The sequence below is a fragment of the Geospiza fortis genome, unplaced genomic scaffold (genome assembly GCF_000277835.1).
Source record: "Geospiza fortis unplaced genomic scaffold, GeoFor_1.0 scaffold118, whole genome shotgun sequence".
Classification (NCBI taxonomy): Eukaryota; Metazoa; Chordata; class Aves; order Passeriformes; family Thraupidae; genus Geospiza; species Geospiza fortis.
In genome coordinates, this window is record NW_005054380.1 from 1173693 (window position 1) to 1192390 (window position 18698).

General features: G+C 48.3%; 1 protein-coding gene across 2 annotated transcripts; it reads right to left on the reverse strand.

Annotated features, from left to right (window-relative positions):
* Positions 1-764: 764 nt before the first annotated feature.
* Positions 765-17562, reverse strand: CLDN18 (claudin 18). Of its 2 annotated transcripts, none has more exons than XM_005425040.1 (5): positions 9143-9425; positions 5095-5259; positions 3987-4092; positions 3483-3593; positions 765-2675 (listed from the first exon to the last, which is right to left on the reverse strand). In XM_005425040.1, the coding sequence occupies exons 1-5, from the start codon at positions 9360-9362 to the stop codon at positions 2498-2500; spliced, it is 780 nt and encodes a 259-aa protein (XP_005425097.1). In that variant the 5' UTR covers positions 9363-9425; the 3' UTR covers positions 765-2497. The 2 variants fall into 2 exon arrangements, with proteins under 2 accessions (XP_005425097.1, XP_005425098.1); XM_005425041.2 differs by lacking the exon at positions 9143-9425 and adding an exon at positions 17343-17562 and having other exon boundaries at positions 1160-2675.
* Positions 17563-18698: the final 1136 nt, after the last annotated feature.

Sequence of the window (18698 nt, forward strand, 5' to 3'; positions counted from 1 at the left end):
AGCTCTCTCTCAGCTCCCCATAAGGCTCCTGGCCCTAATCTTGTCATCTACACGCCTGCACACATCAAAGTGTGACCGAGAGATAGCCGGCTTGGGGACTTTGTCACATCATTTGTGTAGCAGAAAAATAAAATGTAACTTTCAAAGCTGTTTCCTTGGGAATTTTTTTTAGTTCTAACTCAGCCGTAAACCTGCATTTTGAATTTTTCTGGGTGTTTTCCTGCTTTTCACATTCCACTGTGTACCTTTCCCTCAGCACCACTTATGTGTTTCCTATCTAAATTAAACATTCCTGGGCTTTTCAGCCCCTTTCCAGTGGAGCCTGAGAACATACCCACAATTTTTCTGCCCTCCTGAGAACAATGGAGTGTTCAGAAGTGTTTAATCTCTACCCTGAAACTTGCTGCACTCTACTCCTCAGCAGGCTCAGGGTCCCACCAAGGATCTCTGACTCCATCACATCACTGATTTGGGGTCCCCCAATAATTATTAATCTGATTGTCTGAAATTTTCTCTCATTGTGTGACTTTTATAAGGAAATAAAACACCCAAAGCTTTTAATTTTTCCCTCCACCACCCATTTGTGTCCATACTCCTCCCAAAAACATGTAGAACGCAAGCTGGGGAGCTTTGGATGAGCAAAAAGGTTGGAGCTGATGTTTTTGACGAGAACGACTGAAACTGTGATTCTGGTCTTTAAGATTTTATCTTTTTTTAATATTCACGTAAAAAAAAAAAAGAAAACAACAACCAACAAAACAATTAAGCAAAAAAAAATCCAGCAGGCAAAAAAAAAGGCACAAAATCTAAGTTTATACTGAGAGATACAAACCATGGAAAAGAGTAGCAATGTTTTTAAACAGAACAGGATCTATGTCTGCAAAAGAAATTCTTCTCCTTTAAAAACAAGTCCTTAAAACAAGTTCTTTGCTGGAACAAAAGAGAGAGTCAGTACTGACATCCCACAGGGGTTTATCCCCAGTGGCCAAAATCCAGCCTGAGCTGCTGGTGGCTGGAAGCTCTTCCCACCCCTCTGCGTGGTGGTTGTTCCCTCCAACCACCTGCCAGGTGTTCCTCCTCCTCCTGGTGACCTTCCCCAGGACCTCCTGGACCCGTGCTGGGGATTTGGCTCCATGTGGTGGTGGAGAGGTGATGGTTGTGGAAAGCTGGTGGTTGTGGAAACTGAGGTTTATGGAGCACTGTTGGACATGGGGAGGAGGGGGATGCAGTTTGTGCTCACTGGGAACACAGCCTGCCCCCTCTAATCCTCAGAGCCACCAGAGATGCCAGCTCAGCTGGTGGCAACTTGACCTTCCAAAGGTCCAGCTCTGCAGAAATGTTCAGCTGTAGATTCTGATCCCTCCAAGATACCAAACACACAGGGAACACCAGCATTTCACCAAAATAATTTTGCCTGAACTGAATTCCTTCAGAGAACTTGTAATTCTGAGGAGTGGTGTTCAAGCCCACTCCAGATGCCATTAAATGGTTATTTTGGAGGCTCTGGAACCATTTTTTCTCTCTAATTTATCCCTTTTCTCTATTCATAGGTATTGTCTAGAGCTTTTTAGGATGTGCTCTGGAACTAGGTGGGAAGACCTGCTAAGAGCTCACAGCTCTCTCTTCCCACAAAAGTTCTGACATGTCTTCCTCTTCCCCCTTCAAATAAACTCCCTCTCTAATGGATTGGCTGGAGGAGGCAACGTTCCACTGCAGAGTTAATCTTCCCATCACTGGGGGGAGAATTACCACAGGGAAGTCCTGATGTCGGTGTGGAGTTACACATCTAATGCTCCCTGGGAGTCCTGCTCCAAAGGTAACTCTAATTAATTCTAAATGAGAAATTCTCCTGGCTCCATTAAAGATGGCATCTGTGGGAACACCGGTGGCACAGAGGTTGGGAGCTATTAGTGCAGGAATAACAATGGATTATGCACATTCCCTGGAGAGATCCAAAGAAATAAATACACTTTGCTATCACAGGCTCCAGCAAACGTCTGAGTAACAGAAATCAGATTAAATATCAGAGCAGATCAGCATTAGAGTACAGCCAGCAAAGCAAAGGTGGGACTAGGTAGAGAAGCCACCAGGGAGCAAAATGCCCTGACCACAGGCTCTGTTTGCTTTGGGCATAGCCTGGGGGACACAACAGAATTTACTTCAAATACACAGCCATTATCAAAGGGGAATTTTCACTATTTGAGCAATTAAAAAAGGGCACAAGGCACTGCTCCTGGATATCAGTTTATACAGAAAATAGGAGCAAAATGTTCTACTCTGAGAGCACCACAAGGCATTACTTTGGTCACAGACCTCCTGGTGCTGTTAATACTAATGGGCAGTCAAGTAAAACTGATGCTCACAACAAAGATGCAACCTCAGAGTAGAAAAAACCTGCTAGAAAACACAATCCTATTTACAGACTGCTTGGTTTGCTGCACTTTTTGCTTGTGAAGTTAAAAATCTCTGATAGCACAAGTCAAGGCGAGAAGGTCTGCTAGACGTAGTCGTACTTCGAAGGGTAGGGGCGTCTCCCATCCTCACTTCGAGGAGCTTCTTCATATCCCACACCCTTCCTGGTCCTTGGGTCAGCTTCATACCCCGAGCCACCCTTGTAGGGCCCTGTCCTGTAGGAGATGTTCCGGCCTGAGGCGTTGTAGGACACGGCTTTGTAGCTGGAAGAGACACAAGAGGGACATCAGCCTCTGATGGAGGATCCGTCACTGCCCAGTACGGCACCGTGCTCATGGTGGCTTTTAGGGAACTTGGAGGCACTCAGAGAGCTCAGCCCACCATCCGTGGAAAGCTGCAAGTCCCTTCCAGGTACTTTCATAAGCTTATACTTTTTTTCCCTTAAGTAAACCATTTATGGAGTGATGGATCCACCTGCAATAAGGGGATATGTTGGGATACAAATTCCTGGTGATGTTACACCATCCCTGGAAGTGTTCCAGGCCAGGTTGGACAAGGCCTGGATCTACCTGGTCTATGGAAGGTGCCCCTGTATATGGCAGGAGTGAAATGGAAAGGGCTTTAGGTCCCTCCCAACCCAAACCACTCTGGAATTCTACAATTCCATGTAAATCATGGCTCAGCAGATGCAATCTACCCCTGCTAAGGATCTGCTGTGCAGCCTGCAATTCATGGGCCTGAATCTACCAGCACAATGCAAATGTCTCATTTTGAGGTTGGTTCTCATGTCCTCCCTTTTCCTGTGTGAGTCACAGGGTCAGAGAGGGCAAATGCTCACTTTGGACCTCACTAATCATGGACTTCAGGTAGTGATGGCCTTGGCAGTGCTGAATTAATGGCTGGACTCTGATCTTAAAGGTCTTTTCCAGCCTAAAGGACTCTGTGTTTCCATCACCATGAGAGCTATCATGACAAGGTGTCACACACCCACACATCCTGGGACAGCTGTGGGACACCTGAGCACCCAGGTTTCCTGCAATACCTCCCCATGTCCACCCAGCCCAGCTTACCGGGATTCTTCTGGGATGAGCCCTTTGCAAGCAAGGCACATCATGATGCCTCCCACGAGGGCCAGGCCCCCTGCCACCCATCCAACAAAGAGGGCTGAGCCAAAGGTGTACCTGCAAAACAGGCGTGGCTGGTTAGGGTGTTACAGGTCCTGTCTGCTGCTGCCCAGACACACTGAACACTGGCATCCTCCTTATGGCCATAGAGTTGTACCAGAAGTCCCCAGAAATTTACAGAAGTCCCCAGAAGTTCCCAGAAGTCCCCAGAATTTCCCAAAAGTCCCACCTGCAGCCTGAACCACAATAGCCTCCCTATCTCATTCTTAAGCTGCAAAAACAGAGACATCCCGGATCATTTGCTGATCTCCAGCCCAGACTCTATCTCCTAAGAATAATCTTCCAAGCCCTGCAACCATCCCAACATACTCCCAGAGTTTTCCAATCCTTCAGCAGCAGCCCTGAGGGAGATTTCCACCCTGTAGCATGCAGAGCCAGCTGAGCACCCACCTGTTCTGGACGTTCTGCATTCCCTGGTACATGTTGGTGGTGGACATCCAGAAGTTTGTGACCAGCATGTTGGCAAACACGGACACTCCAGTGATGGCACACAGGCCTGAGAGGGGACAGAAGGACAGACTGAGAGCCACACAGTGCAAGAAGCCACCTGGGGCCTCAGGGAAGCATCACAGAACACTTGAACATGGACTCACAGACTGATTTGGGTTGGAATGGACCTCAAAGACCAAGGATAGATGGTGCTAGGGTGTCCAGAAAAGCTCAAGTCCAGAACTTTTGGCAGAAAACCCTCCCATGACAGTTTTGCTTTGCTCTTCCTTCCACAGTGTCCAAGGCCAGGTTGGATGGGGCTTGGAGCCCTGGTCCAGTGGAAGGAGTCCCTGCCCATGGCAGTGGTAGACCTGGATGATTGTTAAGGTCCTTCCAACCCAACCCATTCCATTATTCTAAAATGATAGATATAAAATACAAAATTAAAGCTCCGTGGCAGAAAGTGGTTTCCTCTCTCCAGCTTATACTTTTTGAAGTTGTGTTGAATGTCTCATATCCCAACAAAAGTTAAGCGTTGGGATTTGGAGGATTTTAAATAGGGACATTCTCCTTCCCTTTGTTAGGATATAGATTTCATTTGACTCCCATCTGAAAAATAGGAAAACATGTGATGTTTTAAGCACTTGCAGTTTTGAGGAAGCTGGGAATTCCTGCAGCCTTGTAGGCTGGTATTTAAAACCTACAAACCAGGCCACAACAACCCTGGGAATCTTCCTAAAATTATCATGGATAAAGCCTGAAACTGAAAGAAATATTCTACATAAATAAAGGCTATAAAAATATATGGCAACAACAAACAAATCAAGATATATACTTCCTTTTCCATCTATCTGTGGGATGTTTTTTCAGCCTACTATGTTTTGTCCATGCAAACTTCTGGTTTCCAGAAATTTTTTTGTTTCCTAATCAGAGGTAAAAACCACTTGATCCCAGGAAATCAGGCTGGAGAACAAAGCCAATAACTTCAGAAATGCACCAAGACTTGCCCACTTCTCAATTCCAGGGAAATGCAACCTTCCACATGGAAGACATGACCATTCCCACTTACCAGCAACAATGAACATGATGCCAGAGGTCAGGGTCATGTTGGCTTTGGCAGTGTCCTCCATGCTCCCAATCCGGATGCATTTCAGAGCAAAAATGCACACAAAGAGGCCGAGGAGTCCCAGTACGATCCCCACGATCATGAGGGCCCTCACAGCCTGGAACATCGCTGCAAAACAAACAGCAAGAGCCTCACTGAGTGGCTGAAATGGGATTTGTCAGAGTCTGGGGGATTTTCAAAGATTGCCTCTGTCTGAAAATAGAATATTAAAGAATAAAACCTTGGAAAATGGGCACTGGATCTACTCCTTATTATCTGTGGCACCTCTGGAAGTACAGCTGTTCAACTTAACTTCCCAAAGAGTTTGATGGTTTAGGCAGCATTTTTTGGAAGTGTTCAATAGCAGCAGTCATGAAATTCATGGAGAAGAGTTAGTGAGGAGCTGGGATAACCATGGATTGTTCCATAACCACAGAGGCTGAGAAAGGGCTCTTCTTTCCTCCCCAGTCAGCAATGGAAGCAGACAGCTCCACACACCTATCCAGGATATTTCCAGCTACTGCATGCTCAAAATGCAGTTCTGTATATTCCTGCTTCCCAGTAAAGCACATGGAAAAGAGGAAAATCAAACATTACATGGAGAGGAGGAGAGAGCATCAAAGCTCTGGCAACCATCTCCCTCATCATATCCTTCCCAGGGTTGTTTGGAACATCAGTCCTGGATAAATCTGTCCATGATCATGAATAAAACATCCAAATAACCCCATCCTGAATGTGTACAGCAGCATGCCATGAGCTGGGAATGCTGGTGGGTCATGCCCATGGGAGCTGAGGCCTGAAGGAGGCAAAAACCCTTCAGATTCCTCTTGGGTGGAGTAGAAAAGTAAAAGCAGAAGTAAAGGGAGGCTGGCACCTTTAAAACTAAAGGAGTGGTGGAGGAAAGAGCACTTGAATACCAAGGTGATTCTCTAATAAGGTGGCACATATCCCATCTTTTTCCAGACACTTCCCCTCCCCACTTGTGCACAAGTCCCTGGCAGAGACAGGAAGGCGGCAGAGCCCTGGAAGGGGTGCTGGGGAGTACTTCAAGGGCTGCTGGGATTTGGCTGGGACACATTGCAGCCTCTCCTTACCCTGCCACACACTCCCACATCCCTGGGTCTGGCTTTGGTTCTCCCCAAGCATGATTGCCCCTCTTCAGGGAAGAGAAAGTGCGTTCATGATGGAGTGAAACAGGTGGAAAACACATTCCACAGCCCCAGGGACATCTCTGCCCTGTCTGTTACCCCTTTGCTGGGTGAGCATGGTGCCCAAGGGTGCAGGGGAGCACAGAGCCCTTGCACAGGTTGGGAGAAGGGTTTATAAACCCTTCCCAGGAGGGTGCTGGGTGCCTGGGTGGCTCTCCTGGCCTGTGGGGTGTCAGGAAGCGGAGCAGAACCGCGCTGGCACCGCAGCGCACACGGAAGCGGGCGGGCTGCCATTCCACAGGCCGGGAATACACCATCTTCTCCCATCCAGCAGTCCCACTGCCTCAGCTCTTATGACTCAATTTGCCCTTATCAGCTGATAACGAGTGCTAACGAGCCGGGGGTTTTCAATCTCCCATTCATCAGCCCCCAGGTAGGAGCTCATTAGTTATGATCCATCAGGGGATGGCGGATACGCCTTATCAGCCCTCAGAGGTTGTTCCGCAGCACCTGATGGGAAGCAGAAAGAGGAGGAAATTTCAATCTTCATTTGTCTTTGCAACCACCAAAGTTTCTTTGCAAATGCTTTTGTTTCAGGGCAGGCAGGAGAGGCTGATAATCCAAGAGCATGGATCATGATGGAAGCTCCTTGTCCCCAAGACAGTGCCTCATTCCTGGGTGTTCCCTGCAGATTCCTGGGTGTTTTCAACTCATCAATCAGTGACCCCAAAAAGATCCCACAGAGAGTTTGTTGGTTCTCAGAAGAGGTGTTCCCAGCACCTTGAGTGCCCATGGAAGGACACAACAGGCAGGGCCAAGCCAAGCAGCCAAGGATGCTCCACTTTTGCTGGAGCACTGTCGTGAATCTCCATTGAAAGGAGCTGTTGGAAAGGGGAGGGAGAGGAGCACAGCAGGGCATGACAGAAAAAATTCCAGATAACCATTCCTGCCTCCATGAGACTGACAATCTCCACTAAGAGATGGGAAGGAGAAAGAAGTTGTTTCTGCTATGGCATGAAGACCTCTCCGCTTGGCTCACGGGACGTGAAGTGGGAGCAGTTTGGAAAGGCAGCACTGCAGTTTCAAGGGAATTTTGGCATCCATTGAAAGTCCTTTGAAAAGAGCTGCTTTTCCAAAGGTGAATGACCTCTGCTTGGAGGAAGGAGTGGAAGGGCTTAGACAAACAAAGTGGGAGACTAAGGAAAAGTGGTATCAGGAGCAGTAGGAAGCAAACAGCCCTGGAGTTACAAAACCTGCCTTTTGCACACACCTGAGGGAGGATAACCTGGCTTCCACACAAGGGCTGGTGTTCCATAACAAGGGAATAGCAAAAGCACCAACAGAAACAGTTTCTCCATCAAAATAAATGCCAGTGATGTGAAACCACAGCCTGCATCCCTGTTTTCCAGAGGTAGGGGAAACTGGATAGCTGTCTTCCATGTGAGTGGTAAGAGATGAGCGAGGTAAAACAACTTTAAGTATTTAAATGACAATCACATGCATTTCTGTTGCTAATATATAATAAAAGGTGGAATCTGACTTTATGACCAGTAATAATTGATGGGATATAGAAATTTTAGGGAAATTAAGTACATCCAGCAGGTGTTTAGGTTAAGCAAATTCCAGCAGAGACATTTTTTCTATATGTTTGAAGGAATAAATCAATTAAACGGATTCATAAAGATAACTCTGACAGGATATCTCTAGCAACAGAAATTGTCCATCAGTGCTTTGCACATTTCTTCATTGCCATATTACTTAAAAATAACTGAAAAAGTAAAGTCTTAGGATTAGGATAAATTGACATCAAAATGATGATTCCCATTTCCTTATGGCTCATTTAAAACACAATCACCTGCCCAAAGCATTATGAAGAGATATAGTGGTCAACATTTTGTAGAGATAGTTGGATAAATCTAATTTTTAGTCTTAAAAAAATATCCCCGTGGGAGAGGTGACAAAATATCAGGTTTGCTCTTCCAACTGGGAAAGAATTCACCTGGCAATCCTGAAACTGGATACACTGAGACACATTTATTCCATGGCACCCCTCAGAGAGTCATGGGTCCTCAGCAAAGCTTGAGGGCATCCCTGAGGATGGCATCCCTGAGGATACAGGGCTGGAACCCACATCATGCTTGGATCAACAGTTGCAAAAGGCCTGTGCACAGCAGTGCTTGCTTGGACCTTTTTGTGATCATGCACCAGGAGTGAGGAATGCTCCCAGGGCCAAATTTACTTCTGGGCTGGGAGCACTGGAATACCCTCACATGCAGTGGGGTGGGAAAATCAGCTCTTTTGGGAACATGAGCAAGCAAACAGGACAGCAATACCCCTCTGCACTCTGCTTCTGTAGGCACTAACTCTGCCCAGGTGATGGGCAGTGACTGAACACACCTTTCCCCTTTGTGCCCTTCCTACCCGCACCTCTCACAGGCAGATTTCTCCCATTCCAGTTCTATCTTTGGAAAAACAGTACATTTCAATTATTTCCATTATCCTATAACACTACACAATTGCATGCAGCCCTTTTCCTTGTGTTTCCATTCCAAGGAATAATACTTAGAGGGTTAAACATCCTCGCTCTCCTCACCTCAGTGGAGCTGCTCTGATTTATGCCAGCAGTGGTGCTGAACCCGTGATGCACACCAGACATCCCACACACACACCCCAGGTTGTAACCCCCACCAATAACCCCCACCATAAAAATCATTTTGGCAACAAATATGCTCCTATTTTTATGCTCCTAACACAACACTGGAAATGTTATTCCTCACAAAGTGCTTTAAGATACCTGCTCCTCCTTTCAGATGCAGATCTCCAGGAGAGCCCCTGGGTGACACCTGGAGTGGTTTTGCCCCTACCTGGCAGCCCAAGGATAGTGAAATACGGCCGACACTCGGTGAAGCCGGAGCTCTGCCGCACGCAGCTCCTCCACAGCCCCTGGTACTGGAACACGGCCGTGACCGGGTTGTCATACAGGTCCTGCGTGCTCCACGTGTCCATGGCCGTGGCCATGATGCTGCCCCCAACGCCCAGCGACGACACCAGGAACCCCATCACCTGGCAGATGGTGGTGGACATGGTGAGTCCCTGGAGAGCGGAGGTGGCGCAGCCCCGAGGGAGCTGCAGTCCTACTGGGGCACCAGAGTCCTCCTGCCTGAGCCACCAGCAGCGCAGCTGCTCTTATCAGATGCTTTCCATTGAGGGCTGTTTGCTCAAAGTGTTTTTGCAAGATAGTCCAGTTTCACTCTCGCTGCCGGCGAGGTTTGTGCCGGCAGGGCTTGGAGATAGGAGCTTTTGTCCTTTAGAAGTGCTTGTCCTTCCACGTTTAAGCAGCTACGCTCTGCTGAGTGTTGAGTAACCCACTTGGGGCTTGGCCGGCCCCCTGAAACCCTTTGCTGCCCGTTGGGCCTCTCCTGCCTGCTTGGCACAGGGCAAGGACCATGTTCCCAGGGGAATCCAGCAGCTGGCCCAGGCCACCACCTCCCCATCCTTCTGCTAATGCCACCAGACGGTCTGTCCCCCTTGGAGGTGTCCTCACAAGATGCACAATGAGAGACAGGGCTCTGCCAGAGATGTGGGGCCACCAGCCCAGCCCAGGGATGCGGCTGCTCCTTGTTGTGCTCTCGGGCATCACTGAGGTTCCACTGGATGCTGACCATGGCACAGCCCATGGCACCAAGTCAAGAGCCCCAAACTGATCCAGAAAAGCTCCTCCAGCACTGTTCTCCACCCACCCACATCCCCACTGCCATCACAAGGACACCCTGAAACCCATGTGGGAGGGAGGAGAGCACAGAGAGCACTGGGAAATGGCCTTTCTGAGGGGGTGCTTGTCCGTGTCCGCTGGAGGGATGGTCCTGGGAAAGCGATGGGGCATGTCAAAGTGGGAAAATCATTATCACAGTGGAGAGGTGGGCTGGGCTCGTGGGACTCTGTGCCACTCTGCCATTCTGCCACTCTGCCAATTGAGCCAGCGAGATACAAGGACCTTCCAGGCTTTAAACGCATCCATTCTCATCCAGTATCTCCCTCCAACTGATTTACTTCAGTCCCGACCTAGAAGCAAATTCCTACTTTAAACTGTGCCTTCCACAGGCACCATCCACAACAGCAACTCGATGTGAAGCCACCAGGAAGAGAGGAAAGGCTTATTTGTGTCCATGAGGAACTACATTGGGGTTAGTACACTCTGGATATTGCTCCTGCCTTCTGGAAAACAACCATCCAGGACATCCCTTGTCTTGTGGGGCTCTGCTGGGGCAGCCAGAGCACAATTCCATGTCTAGTGGCAATCACAGCCCTCTCAGGTCAGGCACGAGATGTCATTGCTTCTATCAGTTTTATTCAAATGTCATCATTTTCACTCACTTTGGCAAGTTTATATCACAGGAAGATCAGTTCTGACCTACCTAAAGTTGGCAGCAAAAATAATAAAGTGAACAAACACCATGGAAGGGAACCTTCAAGAACCAGAGGTGGTAAAGAGCTGCTCATGCTCTGTGAAGGATAAGGAATGATGAGGGAATTCCTCATTTTGGATAATGATTGGTGATAGATCAGTGCTGGAGGATACTTAGAAGCTGAAACAACAACTAGGGATGAGAAGGACCCGGAAGATAGAAGGACAAAAAGCACTAAAATGTGGTCAGTTCTCCATCCCATCCCTTGTGGTCCCACAGCCAGAACTGTGTCCCAGTCTACAAAATCCAGTTTCATTGAAGCCCTGACATTCCTCAGCAGCTCTCCAGGATAACTCCTGTCCTTCCCATGCCCCAGGACTCGCCTGCTTGTTTCTGGCCATCTAGTGGTGAGAGCCCACATCCGTTTTTCTGGGCTGAACCTCATCAGAACACGTCAGAGGGAGCAATATTCCTTTGAGTCATAACCCTTATTTCCAAGTGCATGAAACAGTGCACAGAGAAATGAACCCACAGACTGGTCACAACTAAAAATAACCCCTGGAGAAGAAAAGGGAAGGAAAGGGGGAAAATTAAATGGGCGAACATTTTTTTTTCCCAGCTTTTTTCCCCCAAACACTTCTTCCAACTTTTAAATGATTGTGTTTTTTCTGCTCCGTCGGACATCTGGGGGGTTGCAGGAATATCAGCGGTGGTGGCCCTTCCACCCCTATATCCACATTTGCTTTGGTGGGAGGGGACACACCACTCCTTCCTCCACCCTGGCTGCTGCTTCTGGCCATGTGCAGCAGGAGCTGCTCTTCAAACCAACAGGGAGCTTTTCTTCTCCTTCTCCTTCTCCTTCTCCTTCTCCTTCTCCTTCTCCTTCTCCTTCTCCTTCTCCTTCTCCTTCTCCTTCTCCTTCTCCTTCTCCTTCTCCTTCTCCTTCTCCTTGTGTTTCACATCCCAAGCTCTGCTGATGCCCCCAAGAGACCTATTGAAAGAGGGCCATGCCTGGATGTGCCCATGTCCAGTCCATCACCTCAGTAACCTTTCCTTGGGAATGGAATTTTCCCTTGTGGATAGAAATGCTGTTTCTCATTATGGCTCTTACTCAGGGACATCAAAACCCCAGAGCAATGGTGGAGCAGTCAAAACACATCATCAAAATCTCCAGGTGTGCAGGAAAGTCCAGAAGAACCAGCCTGGCTTAGATTTGCAGGGCCAGATGGAACTATGTCTCTAAAGAAGAGAAACCAACTCAAGGTTGAACTTTCCCCACTCATGTGCTGTACCCAAAAATGGAGCCAAGGAAGGAATTTTGCTGCTGATGGTCATGCTGCAGTCCTCAGTTAAGAGTTAAACACCCAGCCATGCTCAGCACTCCACATGTTGCCATTTTTGAAGAATTATTGTGGGTTGGAGGGCTTCTGTTTGCTCATCCCTAAAAGTATTGGCTGAAGTGTCCTCCAGCCATCCCATTGCTATTTCTCCTGCTCTGACTAGAACAAACTTGAAAGAGTGAGAATTCAAAACTTCCACACCTTCCTCAGTGGATGCTTCAAGCAGAGTTCTGGAGACAAAATCACAATTTGTTTGCTTCCCAACCCTTCCCCAGCACATTTCCTTTGCCTTTCTCAAATATTCGGATTTTAAGCTTATTTTAATGTTTTTTTCTGAGCTGCCCATGATAGGGAAAAATACATTCATCCCATTTTCCCAGATAACAGAAGATCCCCTGGGAGTTTCATCTGAACTGTTGGCTCAGAGCACAACCCAAGAAGGGGTTGGGTGACACAAAAGCTGTGGAGCAAGTCTGAGCATCTACACCACAACCTGATGCTCATCTCCAGCCACTCCATGGAGATGACCACAGCCAGGATTGGTTGAAGGATGGGAATCTCTCTCCAAGCAATCTGTGGATTGTCTCCAGCAGCTGAATGCTTGGCCAGAGGGTTTGCCAATCCACGTGGAATTGCTGAGCTGTGTCCAAGGAAAGGGAATGGTGAGGCTGCAGATCACCAAGGAGCAGAGAACAGGGTTCCCACTGAGCATTGGGACAGCTCCAGCTCCAGTGGTTTACCCAAATGAGGAAAAGAAGGGGGCTTTGTGGCCACTCCCCTGTGCCCCTTTATTCCAGCTCACAGTTGCTTTATCTCTCCAGGCGTTGACTCTGTGTTATCTCAAAACCGGTCCCGGGCCCAGGCAGCCCCTGAATGTTATCACTGCCTCTCCCACAAAAATCACCTCCAGCTCATGTTTGCTCTCAAATTTGCAAACACAGCTCACACCCTGCCAGCTGCCCACACCAGCCCTGCCTGCTCAGGCCCAGACTAAGCACACCCACCCTTCTCTTCCTGCCCCTCCACTGTCGGGACCACCCCAGGGTTTGCGAATGTGATCCACAATAAGAAGGGCTGAATGGCCTTTGTGGGATTCAGTGAAGGAAGTGGTCATGGAAGGATCCCATCCCACCTCAGATCCACACCACTGGAGGTGGTCAAGAGGGTGTTCTGAGGTCCCTGGGGTGCATGAGGCTGAACCTGCCTGCACACCTATGAGCAGCAGCCCAGCCCCAAGTCTCCACAGCCTTGCTCCTTCCTCTTCTGGCCCTCATCCCAAATCCCTTAGGATTTTTTTACCTTGTCTCTCATCCTTTCATGGTGTAAAGGCACAAAACAATGAATATGACACACGTATGCAGCTCCCTGCCACCTCCTCCCACCCTGAGTGTCACTGGGGCTCCTGAGACCTCACTAAAGGTCTCCCATTGGCCCTTTCCCCATCCCCACACCTCCCTCAGCTTCAGCTGTGAGTGCATACCCATCAGAGCCTCACACATGTCCCGGTAGGGTATATCAAGTCTCCAGCCTACCTGGACCACCTAAATCCTTCCGCACCCAAAACGTGACCTCAAAAGACTTTAAGCAGGTTACAGCAGTTGCCTGTAGATATTTCAAAATTTGGAGCTGACCTGGCTGGGTGAAAGGATTTCAAACAGCAAACAGACCTTGAAAGAGATTTTGCCCTGGCCTTCACTAGTGGAGGATCAGGACATGGCAATTAGCACTTCCCATCCTTACAAACTTTGGGCATGGAACAGTTCCAGGGAGCAGAGACACTGTTGCCTTGGCCAGTGGCTGCTCTTTCTCCAAAATCAGGTTATTTGCTATGGTTATGCCACAAAATGGTTGTGGGTTGTATGAAATGAAAGAAAACTTTGTCAGAGCGTCGATGTACAAGGGAAAAATCCAGAGAAGCTAATGTTGATGCTTCCTAAACATGAATTCTCCTCAGGAAACATCTATGCACTGCTGCTACCCTGCACCAGCCAAACTGAAATTTATGGGTGGTCTGGGCAGTCATGGTTGCATTCCCATGGGCTCTTTTCCCTCTGAGCACTCTAAGAACATGGGCATTTTTATCAGTTGGAGAAGTTGAACAAGTTGCTCTCAGGCTGTCAAAGTTTGCCATTGGAAAGGCAAGAATATTCTATTTCAAGCCAACAAGCCTTTAGTCCACAGCAGAGAGATATCTCAGCCGTTCTGAAGGGGTAAAAAGAGCTTTGGACCAGATGGAGAAATGTTCTTGGAAAAATTGCTGGAGAAGGCTCCCTGAAGTGGTGTGGCAAAAAGACACTGACACAGAAACCAGGGAAATCACTGCCCATGCAATTGTAGGTTAGCAAAGTTGGGAGAAACTGCAAAATTCTGCTCTGAGCAGAAATCACCTCATGATCTCCACACAAGGTGAAACCACCAGCCTTGCCCAGATCAGCTTTTGCTATTTATTCTTTATTTGTGTGCTCAGTTTCCAACTATGTCCTCCACACCATCTCATGCCAAAGCAAGAAGCAAAAAATAACAGGAGAAAACAAAATCAGAACAAATACGTCCAGTCCTCCAGTGCCACATTTCACCAGAGAGCGACTGTTTATAGCTGAGCAGCCAGAGCCATAAACTGCCTGGGTAATTTCTCATTTCTACCTATTATCTTGATTTTTCCTCAATCTATTTGAAATTAAAATTCCCAACTAAATTGAAGATAGATGATGGGCAAGACAAGCTTAATCTTTGCTGTGGGAGTGAGGGATTGAGGTGAAAAAAACATTGGAACTCAAAACTTCCTCAATGTGCTCAGGTCACCTCGCTGCTTTGCCAGAGTCCTATTATTTTTATTCACTCTGGCACTATTGTTCCCAATATAAATTGCCATTGTCAGAATAATAAATAGGTGTTGATAATGGAAATGCTGACAAACCATTAACTTGGGGGTAGTTTGTGCGGGGGAGGTTCATGGGGATCAAGGTGCTGTACACTTAAAATAAACGTAGGGATGATGCACTTACATAGTATCTGAGCAAATTATTAATAGAATTTTTAGCATCATTTCCCCCTCCTCTGATTGGGGTGCCACCTTTGCTGGTGGTGGGTGGGAAGAAATGCCCATAGGAGCAGCTGGATGCAGGAGACAGACCCAATCCATAAAGCGCAGCAGCGGGATGTGAGGCTTTGCTCCAGCTTCTCCAGAGACTGGAAGTGTCAGACAATCCATAACAGGACCAAAAACGGGAGCAGGAAGGGGGGTGACTACAGAAGAACAAGCCCAGTTCATTAAAAAGAAAGGGAAAAATTCCACCTCGTTTTGTCGGGCAGTGCTGATAGCACTGGTCACGAAAAGGATCATTTGGGACAAAGCACATAAATATTCATATTCCCTCACACGGAGCCCACACCATCTCCCTGGCACCAGTGAGGGTGAGGACAGCAACTTTGGGGGGCTCAGGAATCCACCACCTTTATTTGTTATGGCTGTCCTTTATTCCTTGGGCTTTTTTATATCCCTTTTTGTGGGTGACAGCAGTAAACCTGGCAAACACAAGTGGGAATTCCACTCTACGATGAGGGCTTCATGAGAAAATCCCAATATTTAGGGTAGGATGCTCATTTCTGTTGGAAACAGAGAACCTCAGGATGGCTTGGGTTGGAAGAGACTTTAGGGACCACCTTGTTCCACCCCCTTTCTGTGGGTAGGGCCATGGGCACACTGATCTCCAGCAGCCCCTCTAAATGCAGGAAAATCCTGCTAATGCAGGAAATCCACTCCCTCAACATTCCCATTTTAGAACATTAATACCTGCCCAGCAGACACCAGTCTGGAGGTTTTGGAATTGCAAAGAAACCATCCCTGGTTTTCTGCTTTTTGCTGTAGGGCTGAGGTCAGTGACAAAGGTGTGAAACAACAAAACCCCCCAAATCTCAAGTATTCTGATTTCTTCAAAGATTAGAGTAGTTGCCAGGGCTGAGCACTTGGAAAGGTTAATTGCTTCTTTCGTGGAGTTACAGTTTTTGTCATTTAAAGCTTTTTGAGCAGAAGAACTGCAAGAACTGGAAGAATTGCAGTGTCTTGTGGGAGCATCTGTGTGGGGAGGGTTTGGTTTTCACACCTCAATTTACTCCTCACATGGTAAATTCAATCTCTTTCTAAAATCATTAAGGTTGGAAAAGACCTCCAGAATCAAGTCCAACCATTAACCCAGTGAGTTTTACCCACCTGTCCTGCCCTTTTCTCCCTGAGTTTTCCCTTGGTGAAGCTGCTCAGCTTTGCTGACTGGTGGAGCAGTGTGTGAATGCCAGCCCTGCACAAACACCCTTCTCTGGATGCCATCCTTCAGCTGGACACCCAGCCAGGATCAGGCTCATGTCCTTCTAGGAAAACACATCTCTGGACCTGAGAGTCCAAGCAGGGACATTCCAAGCCACAGCTCCAGCAGGAGGAAATGCTCAGGGTGTGGGGAAGTGGCAGCACAGCCAATGCCAGCCAGCAGCTGGGAATGAGGATCCAGAGAAGAGCAACACAAAAACACAGCTCAGGGGATGAAACACCTCCCCAGCTGGTGTCTGAGGCCACAGCCACACTGGGTAATACTGGTTTGATTTGTGCCTTCTCTTGAGAGAAGCAATTTTTGTGCACAATGCCCCTTTCTGTGTGTTTTGGAAATGCCATTTTGCAGAAGTTCTGCAGTGATTTCCTGATATAATTGGCTTCTTCCCTCCATTCTGGCTGTATCAAAGCACAGAGGCCAGATGGGTATATGAGTCTAAGTGCCTTTTTTCTCACTGTATTAAGGCAAGAAGAAACCCCAGATAATCCTGTTGTAACCTAATTGTTTGCACCCCGAGATACTCGGGGCACAACCGGGACAGGAATTATTCCCGTGGCAGAAAAAACTGGAACCAAAGGAGAATTAGGGAGAAATCCAGCCTGGTGGTGTTAGCCCGAATAGAAATACAGTGAGCTGAACTGTGACATATCCTCTTAGGAAAGGATCTTCTCCAGTGACAAGACTATTAGTGGCTTCTGGTGGGAAGTCACACACAGCCACACAGCTGGGACACGAATCTGAGCCACAGCCACCCACAGTATAGGGGACAAATTTCCCCATGGAGCAGCCTGCACACCACCTCAGGATGCATGTAACAAGTTTTGCTGAATCTTAGCTTGGCCATGGGTTTGCCTTGGTATCTCCAAGGACCTGTTTTCCAAGGAGGGTGAGCACCCGAGGTCTTTTGGCTGAAATTTGACAGAAAATCCCCCACTTCTCAGGCAGAGATTGTGTCCCACCCCCTCCCACCTCTTCCCTGGCGCCATCAGGCCCTACCTGGCAGCCCCAGGATGGTGAAGTAGCCGCGGCACTCGGTGAAGCCGGAGCTCTCCCGGACGCAGGTGCGCCACAGGCCCTGGTAGTTGAAGACAGCCGTCACCGGGTTGTTGTACAGGTCCTGGGTGCTCCATTGGTCCATGCAGGTGGAGGCAATGATGCCCCCGATGCCCAGGGCAGACACCACGAAGCCCATGGACTGGCAGATTGTCACCGACATGGTCCTGGGCGCGCACGAGCCTCCACAAGCCGGGTCTGGGGCAGGCAGCCAGGGCGCTGGGGACTTTTAGCTGGAGGCACTGCCTACGTCACGCCAGCAGGCAGGAGAGCTCTGGGTGCACCATGTAAACCTCCCCTTGCCTTTATCTGTTTCGGTGAGATAATTTCCTCGCTCGGTACCAAGAGCCATTTGTTCCAGCTCGCTCTCTGTTTACCTTCTCCCTCCAGGCAGAGGCACGGCCGGACGGGACCAGCGGGTCCCTCTGGAGAGCTTCCACAGGAACGCCAGGGCACCTCAGGAGACCAAGCACAGAGGGGCTTAAATCGGATGAAACATAAAAATTATGGAGAGGCTAATCCTTTCCTGGCGAGGATGATGCTTTTGAGCCAAGTGGAGAGGTTCAGATTGGATATTAGGAAAAATTCCTTCATGGCATGGGTTGTCAAGTGTTGCATGCAGCAGGCTGCCCAGGGAAGTGTGGAGTCCCCATCCCTGGTAGGATTTCACAGATGTGTGGATGTGGCACTTGGGGACATGACTGACCTGGGAGTGCTGAGGGAACAGTTGGACTTGATGATCTTAGAGGGCTTTTCCAACCTAAATGATTCCATGATTTATTAGCATGGCTCCATCTGGCTCAACCAAAACATTTAAGCCAAGGTTAATGCATAAAAAAGGGAATCTTGTAGCATTGGGTGTTTGGGCACACCTCAGGAAGATTGGGCTGGGAGCCCACAGGAAAGGCAGCACTTGCTGAAGAGGGTGAAAGGTGTGAACCTACAGTTTGTTGTGGGAGGACCCAGGGGAAAATATAGACAAAACTGCATATCCTCATTTATTATGGTTTTATACCACTCATCCAAATAGGAATTTGGACTTCTTTTCATGGACCCGGCCTTATTGCAGAAAATGCCTTTGTGGGGTAATGCCTTGTTTGCCCATTCTGCTCCATCCCTCACACCTTTCTTCCTAGCCCAGTTTTCCACAGGTACCAACCCATCTGTGGATGGAGAGGAGGAGAGAATGTGTAGAAGAGGAGATGAGGAGCCCTGTTTCAACCCAGAGCATATGGAGGGGTCAAGGAGGGACCTTCAGGAGAAGTGGAGCTCAGTGGGGTGGAAGTAGAAGGTCGGGAG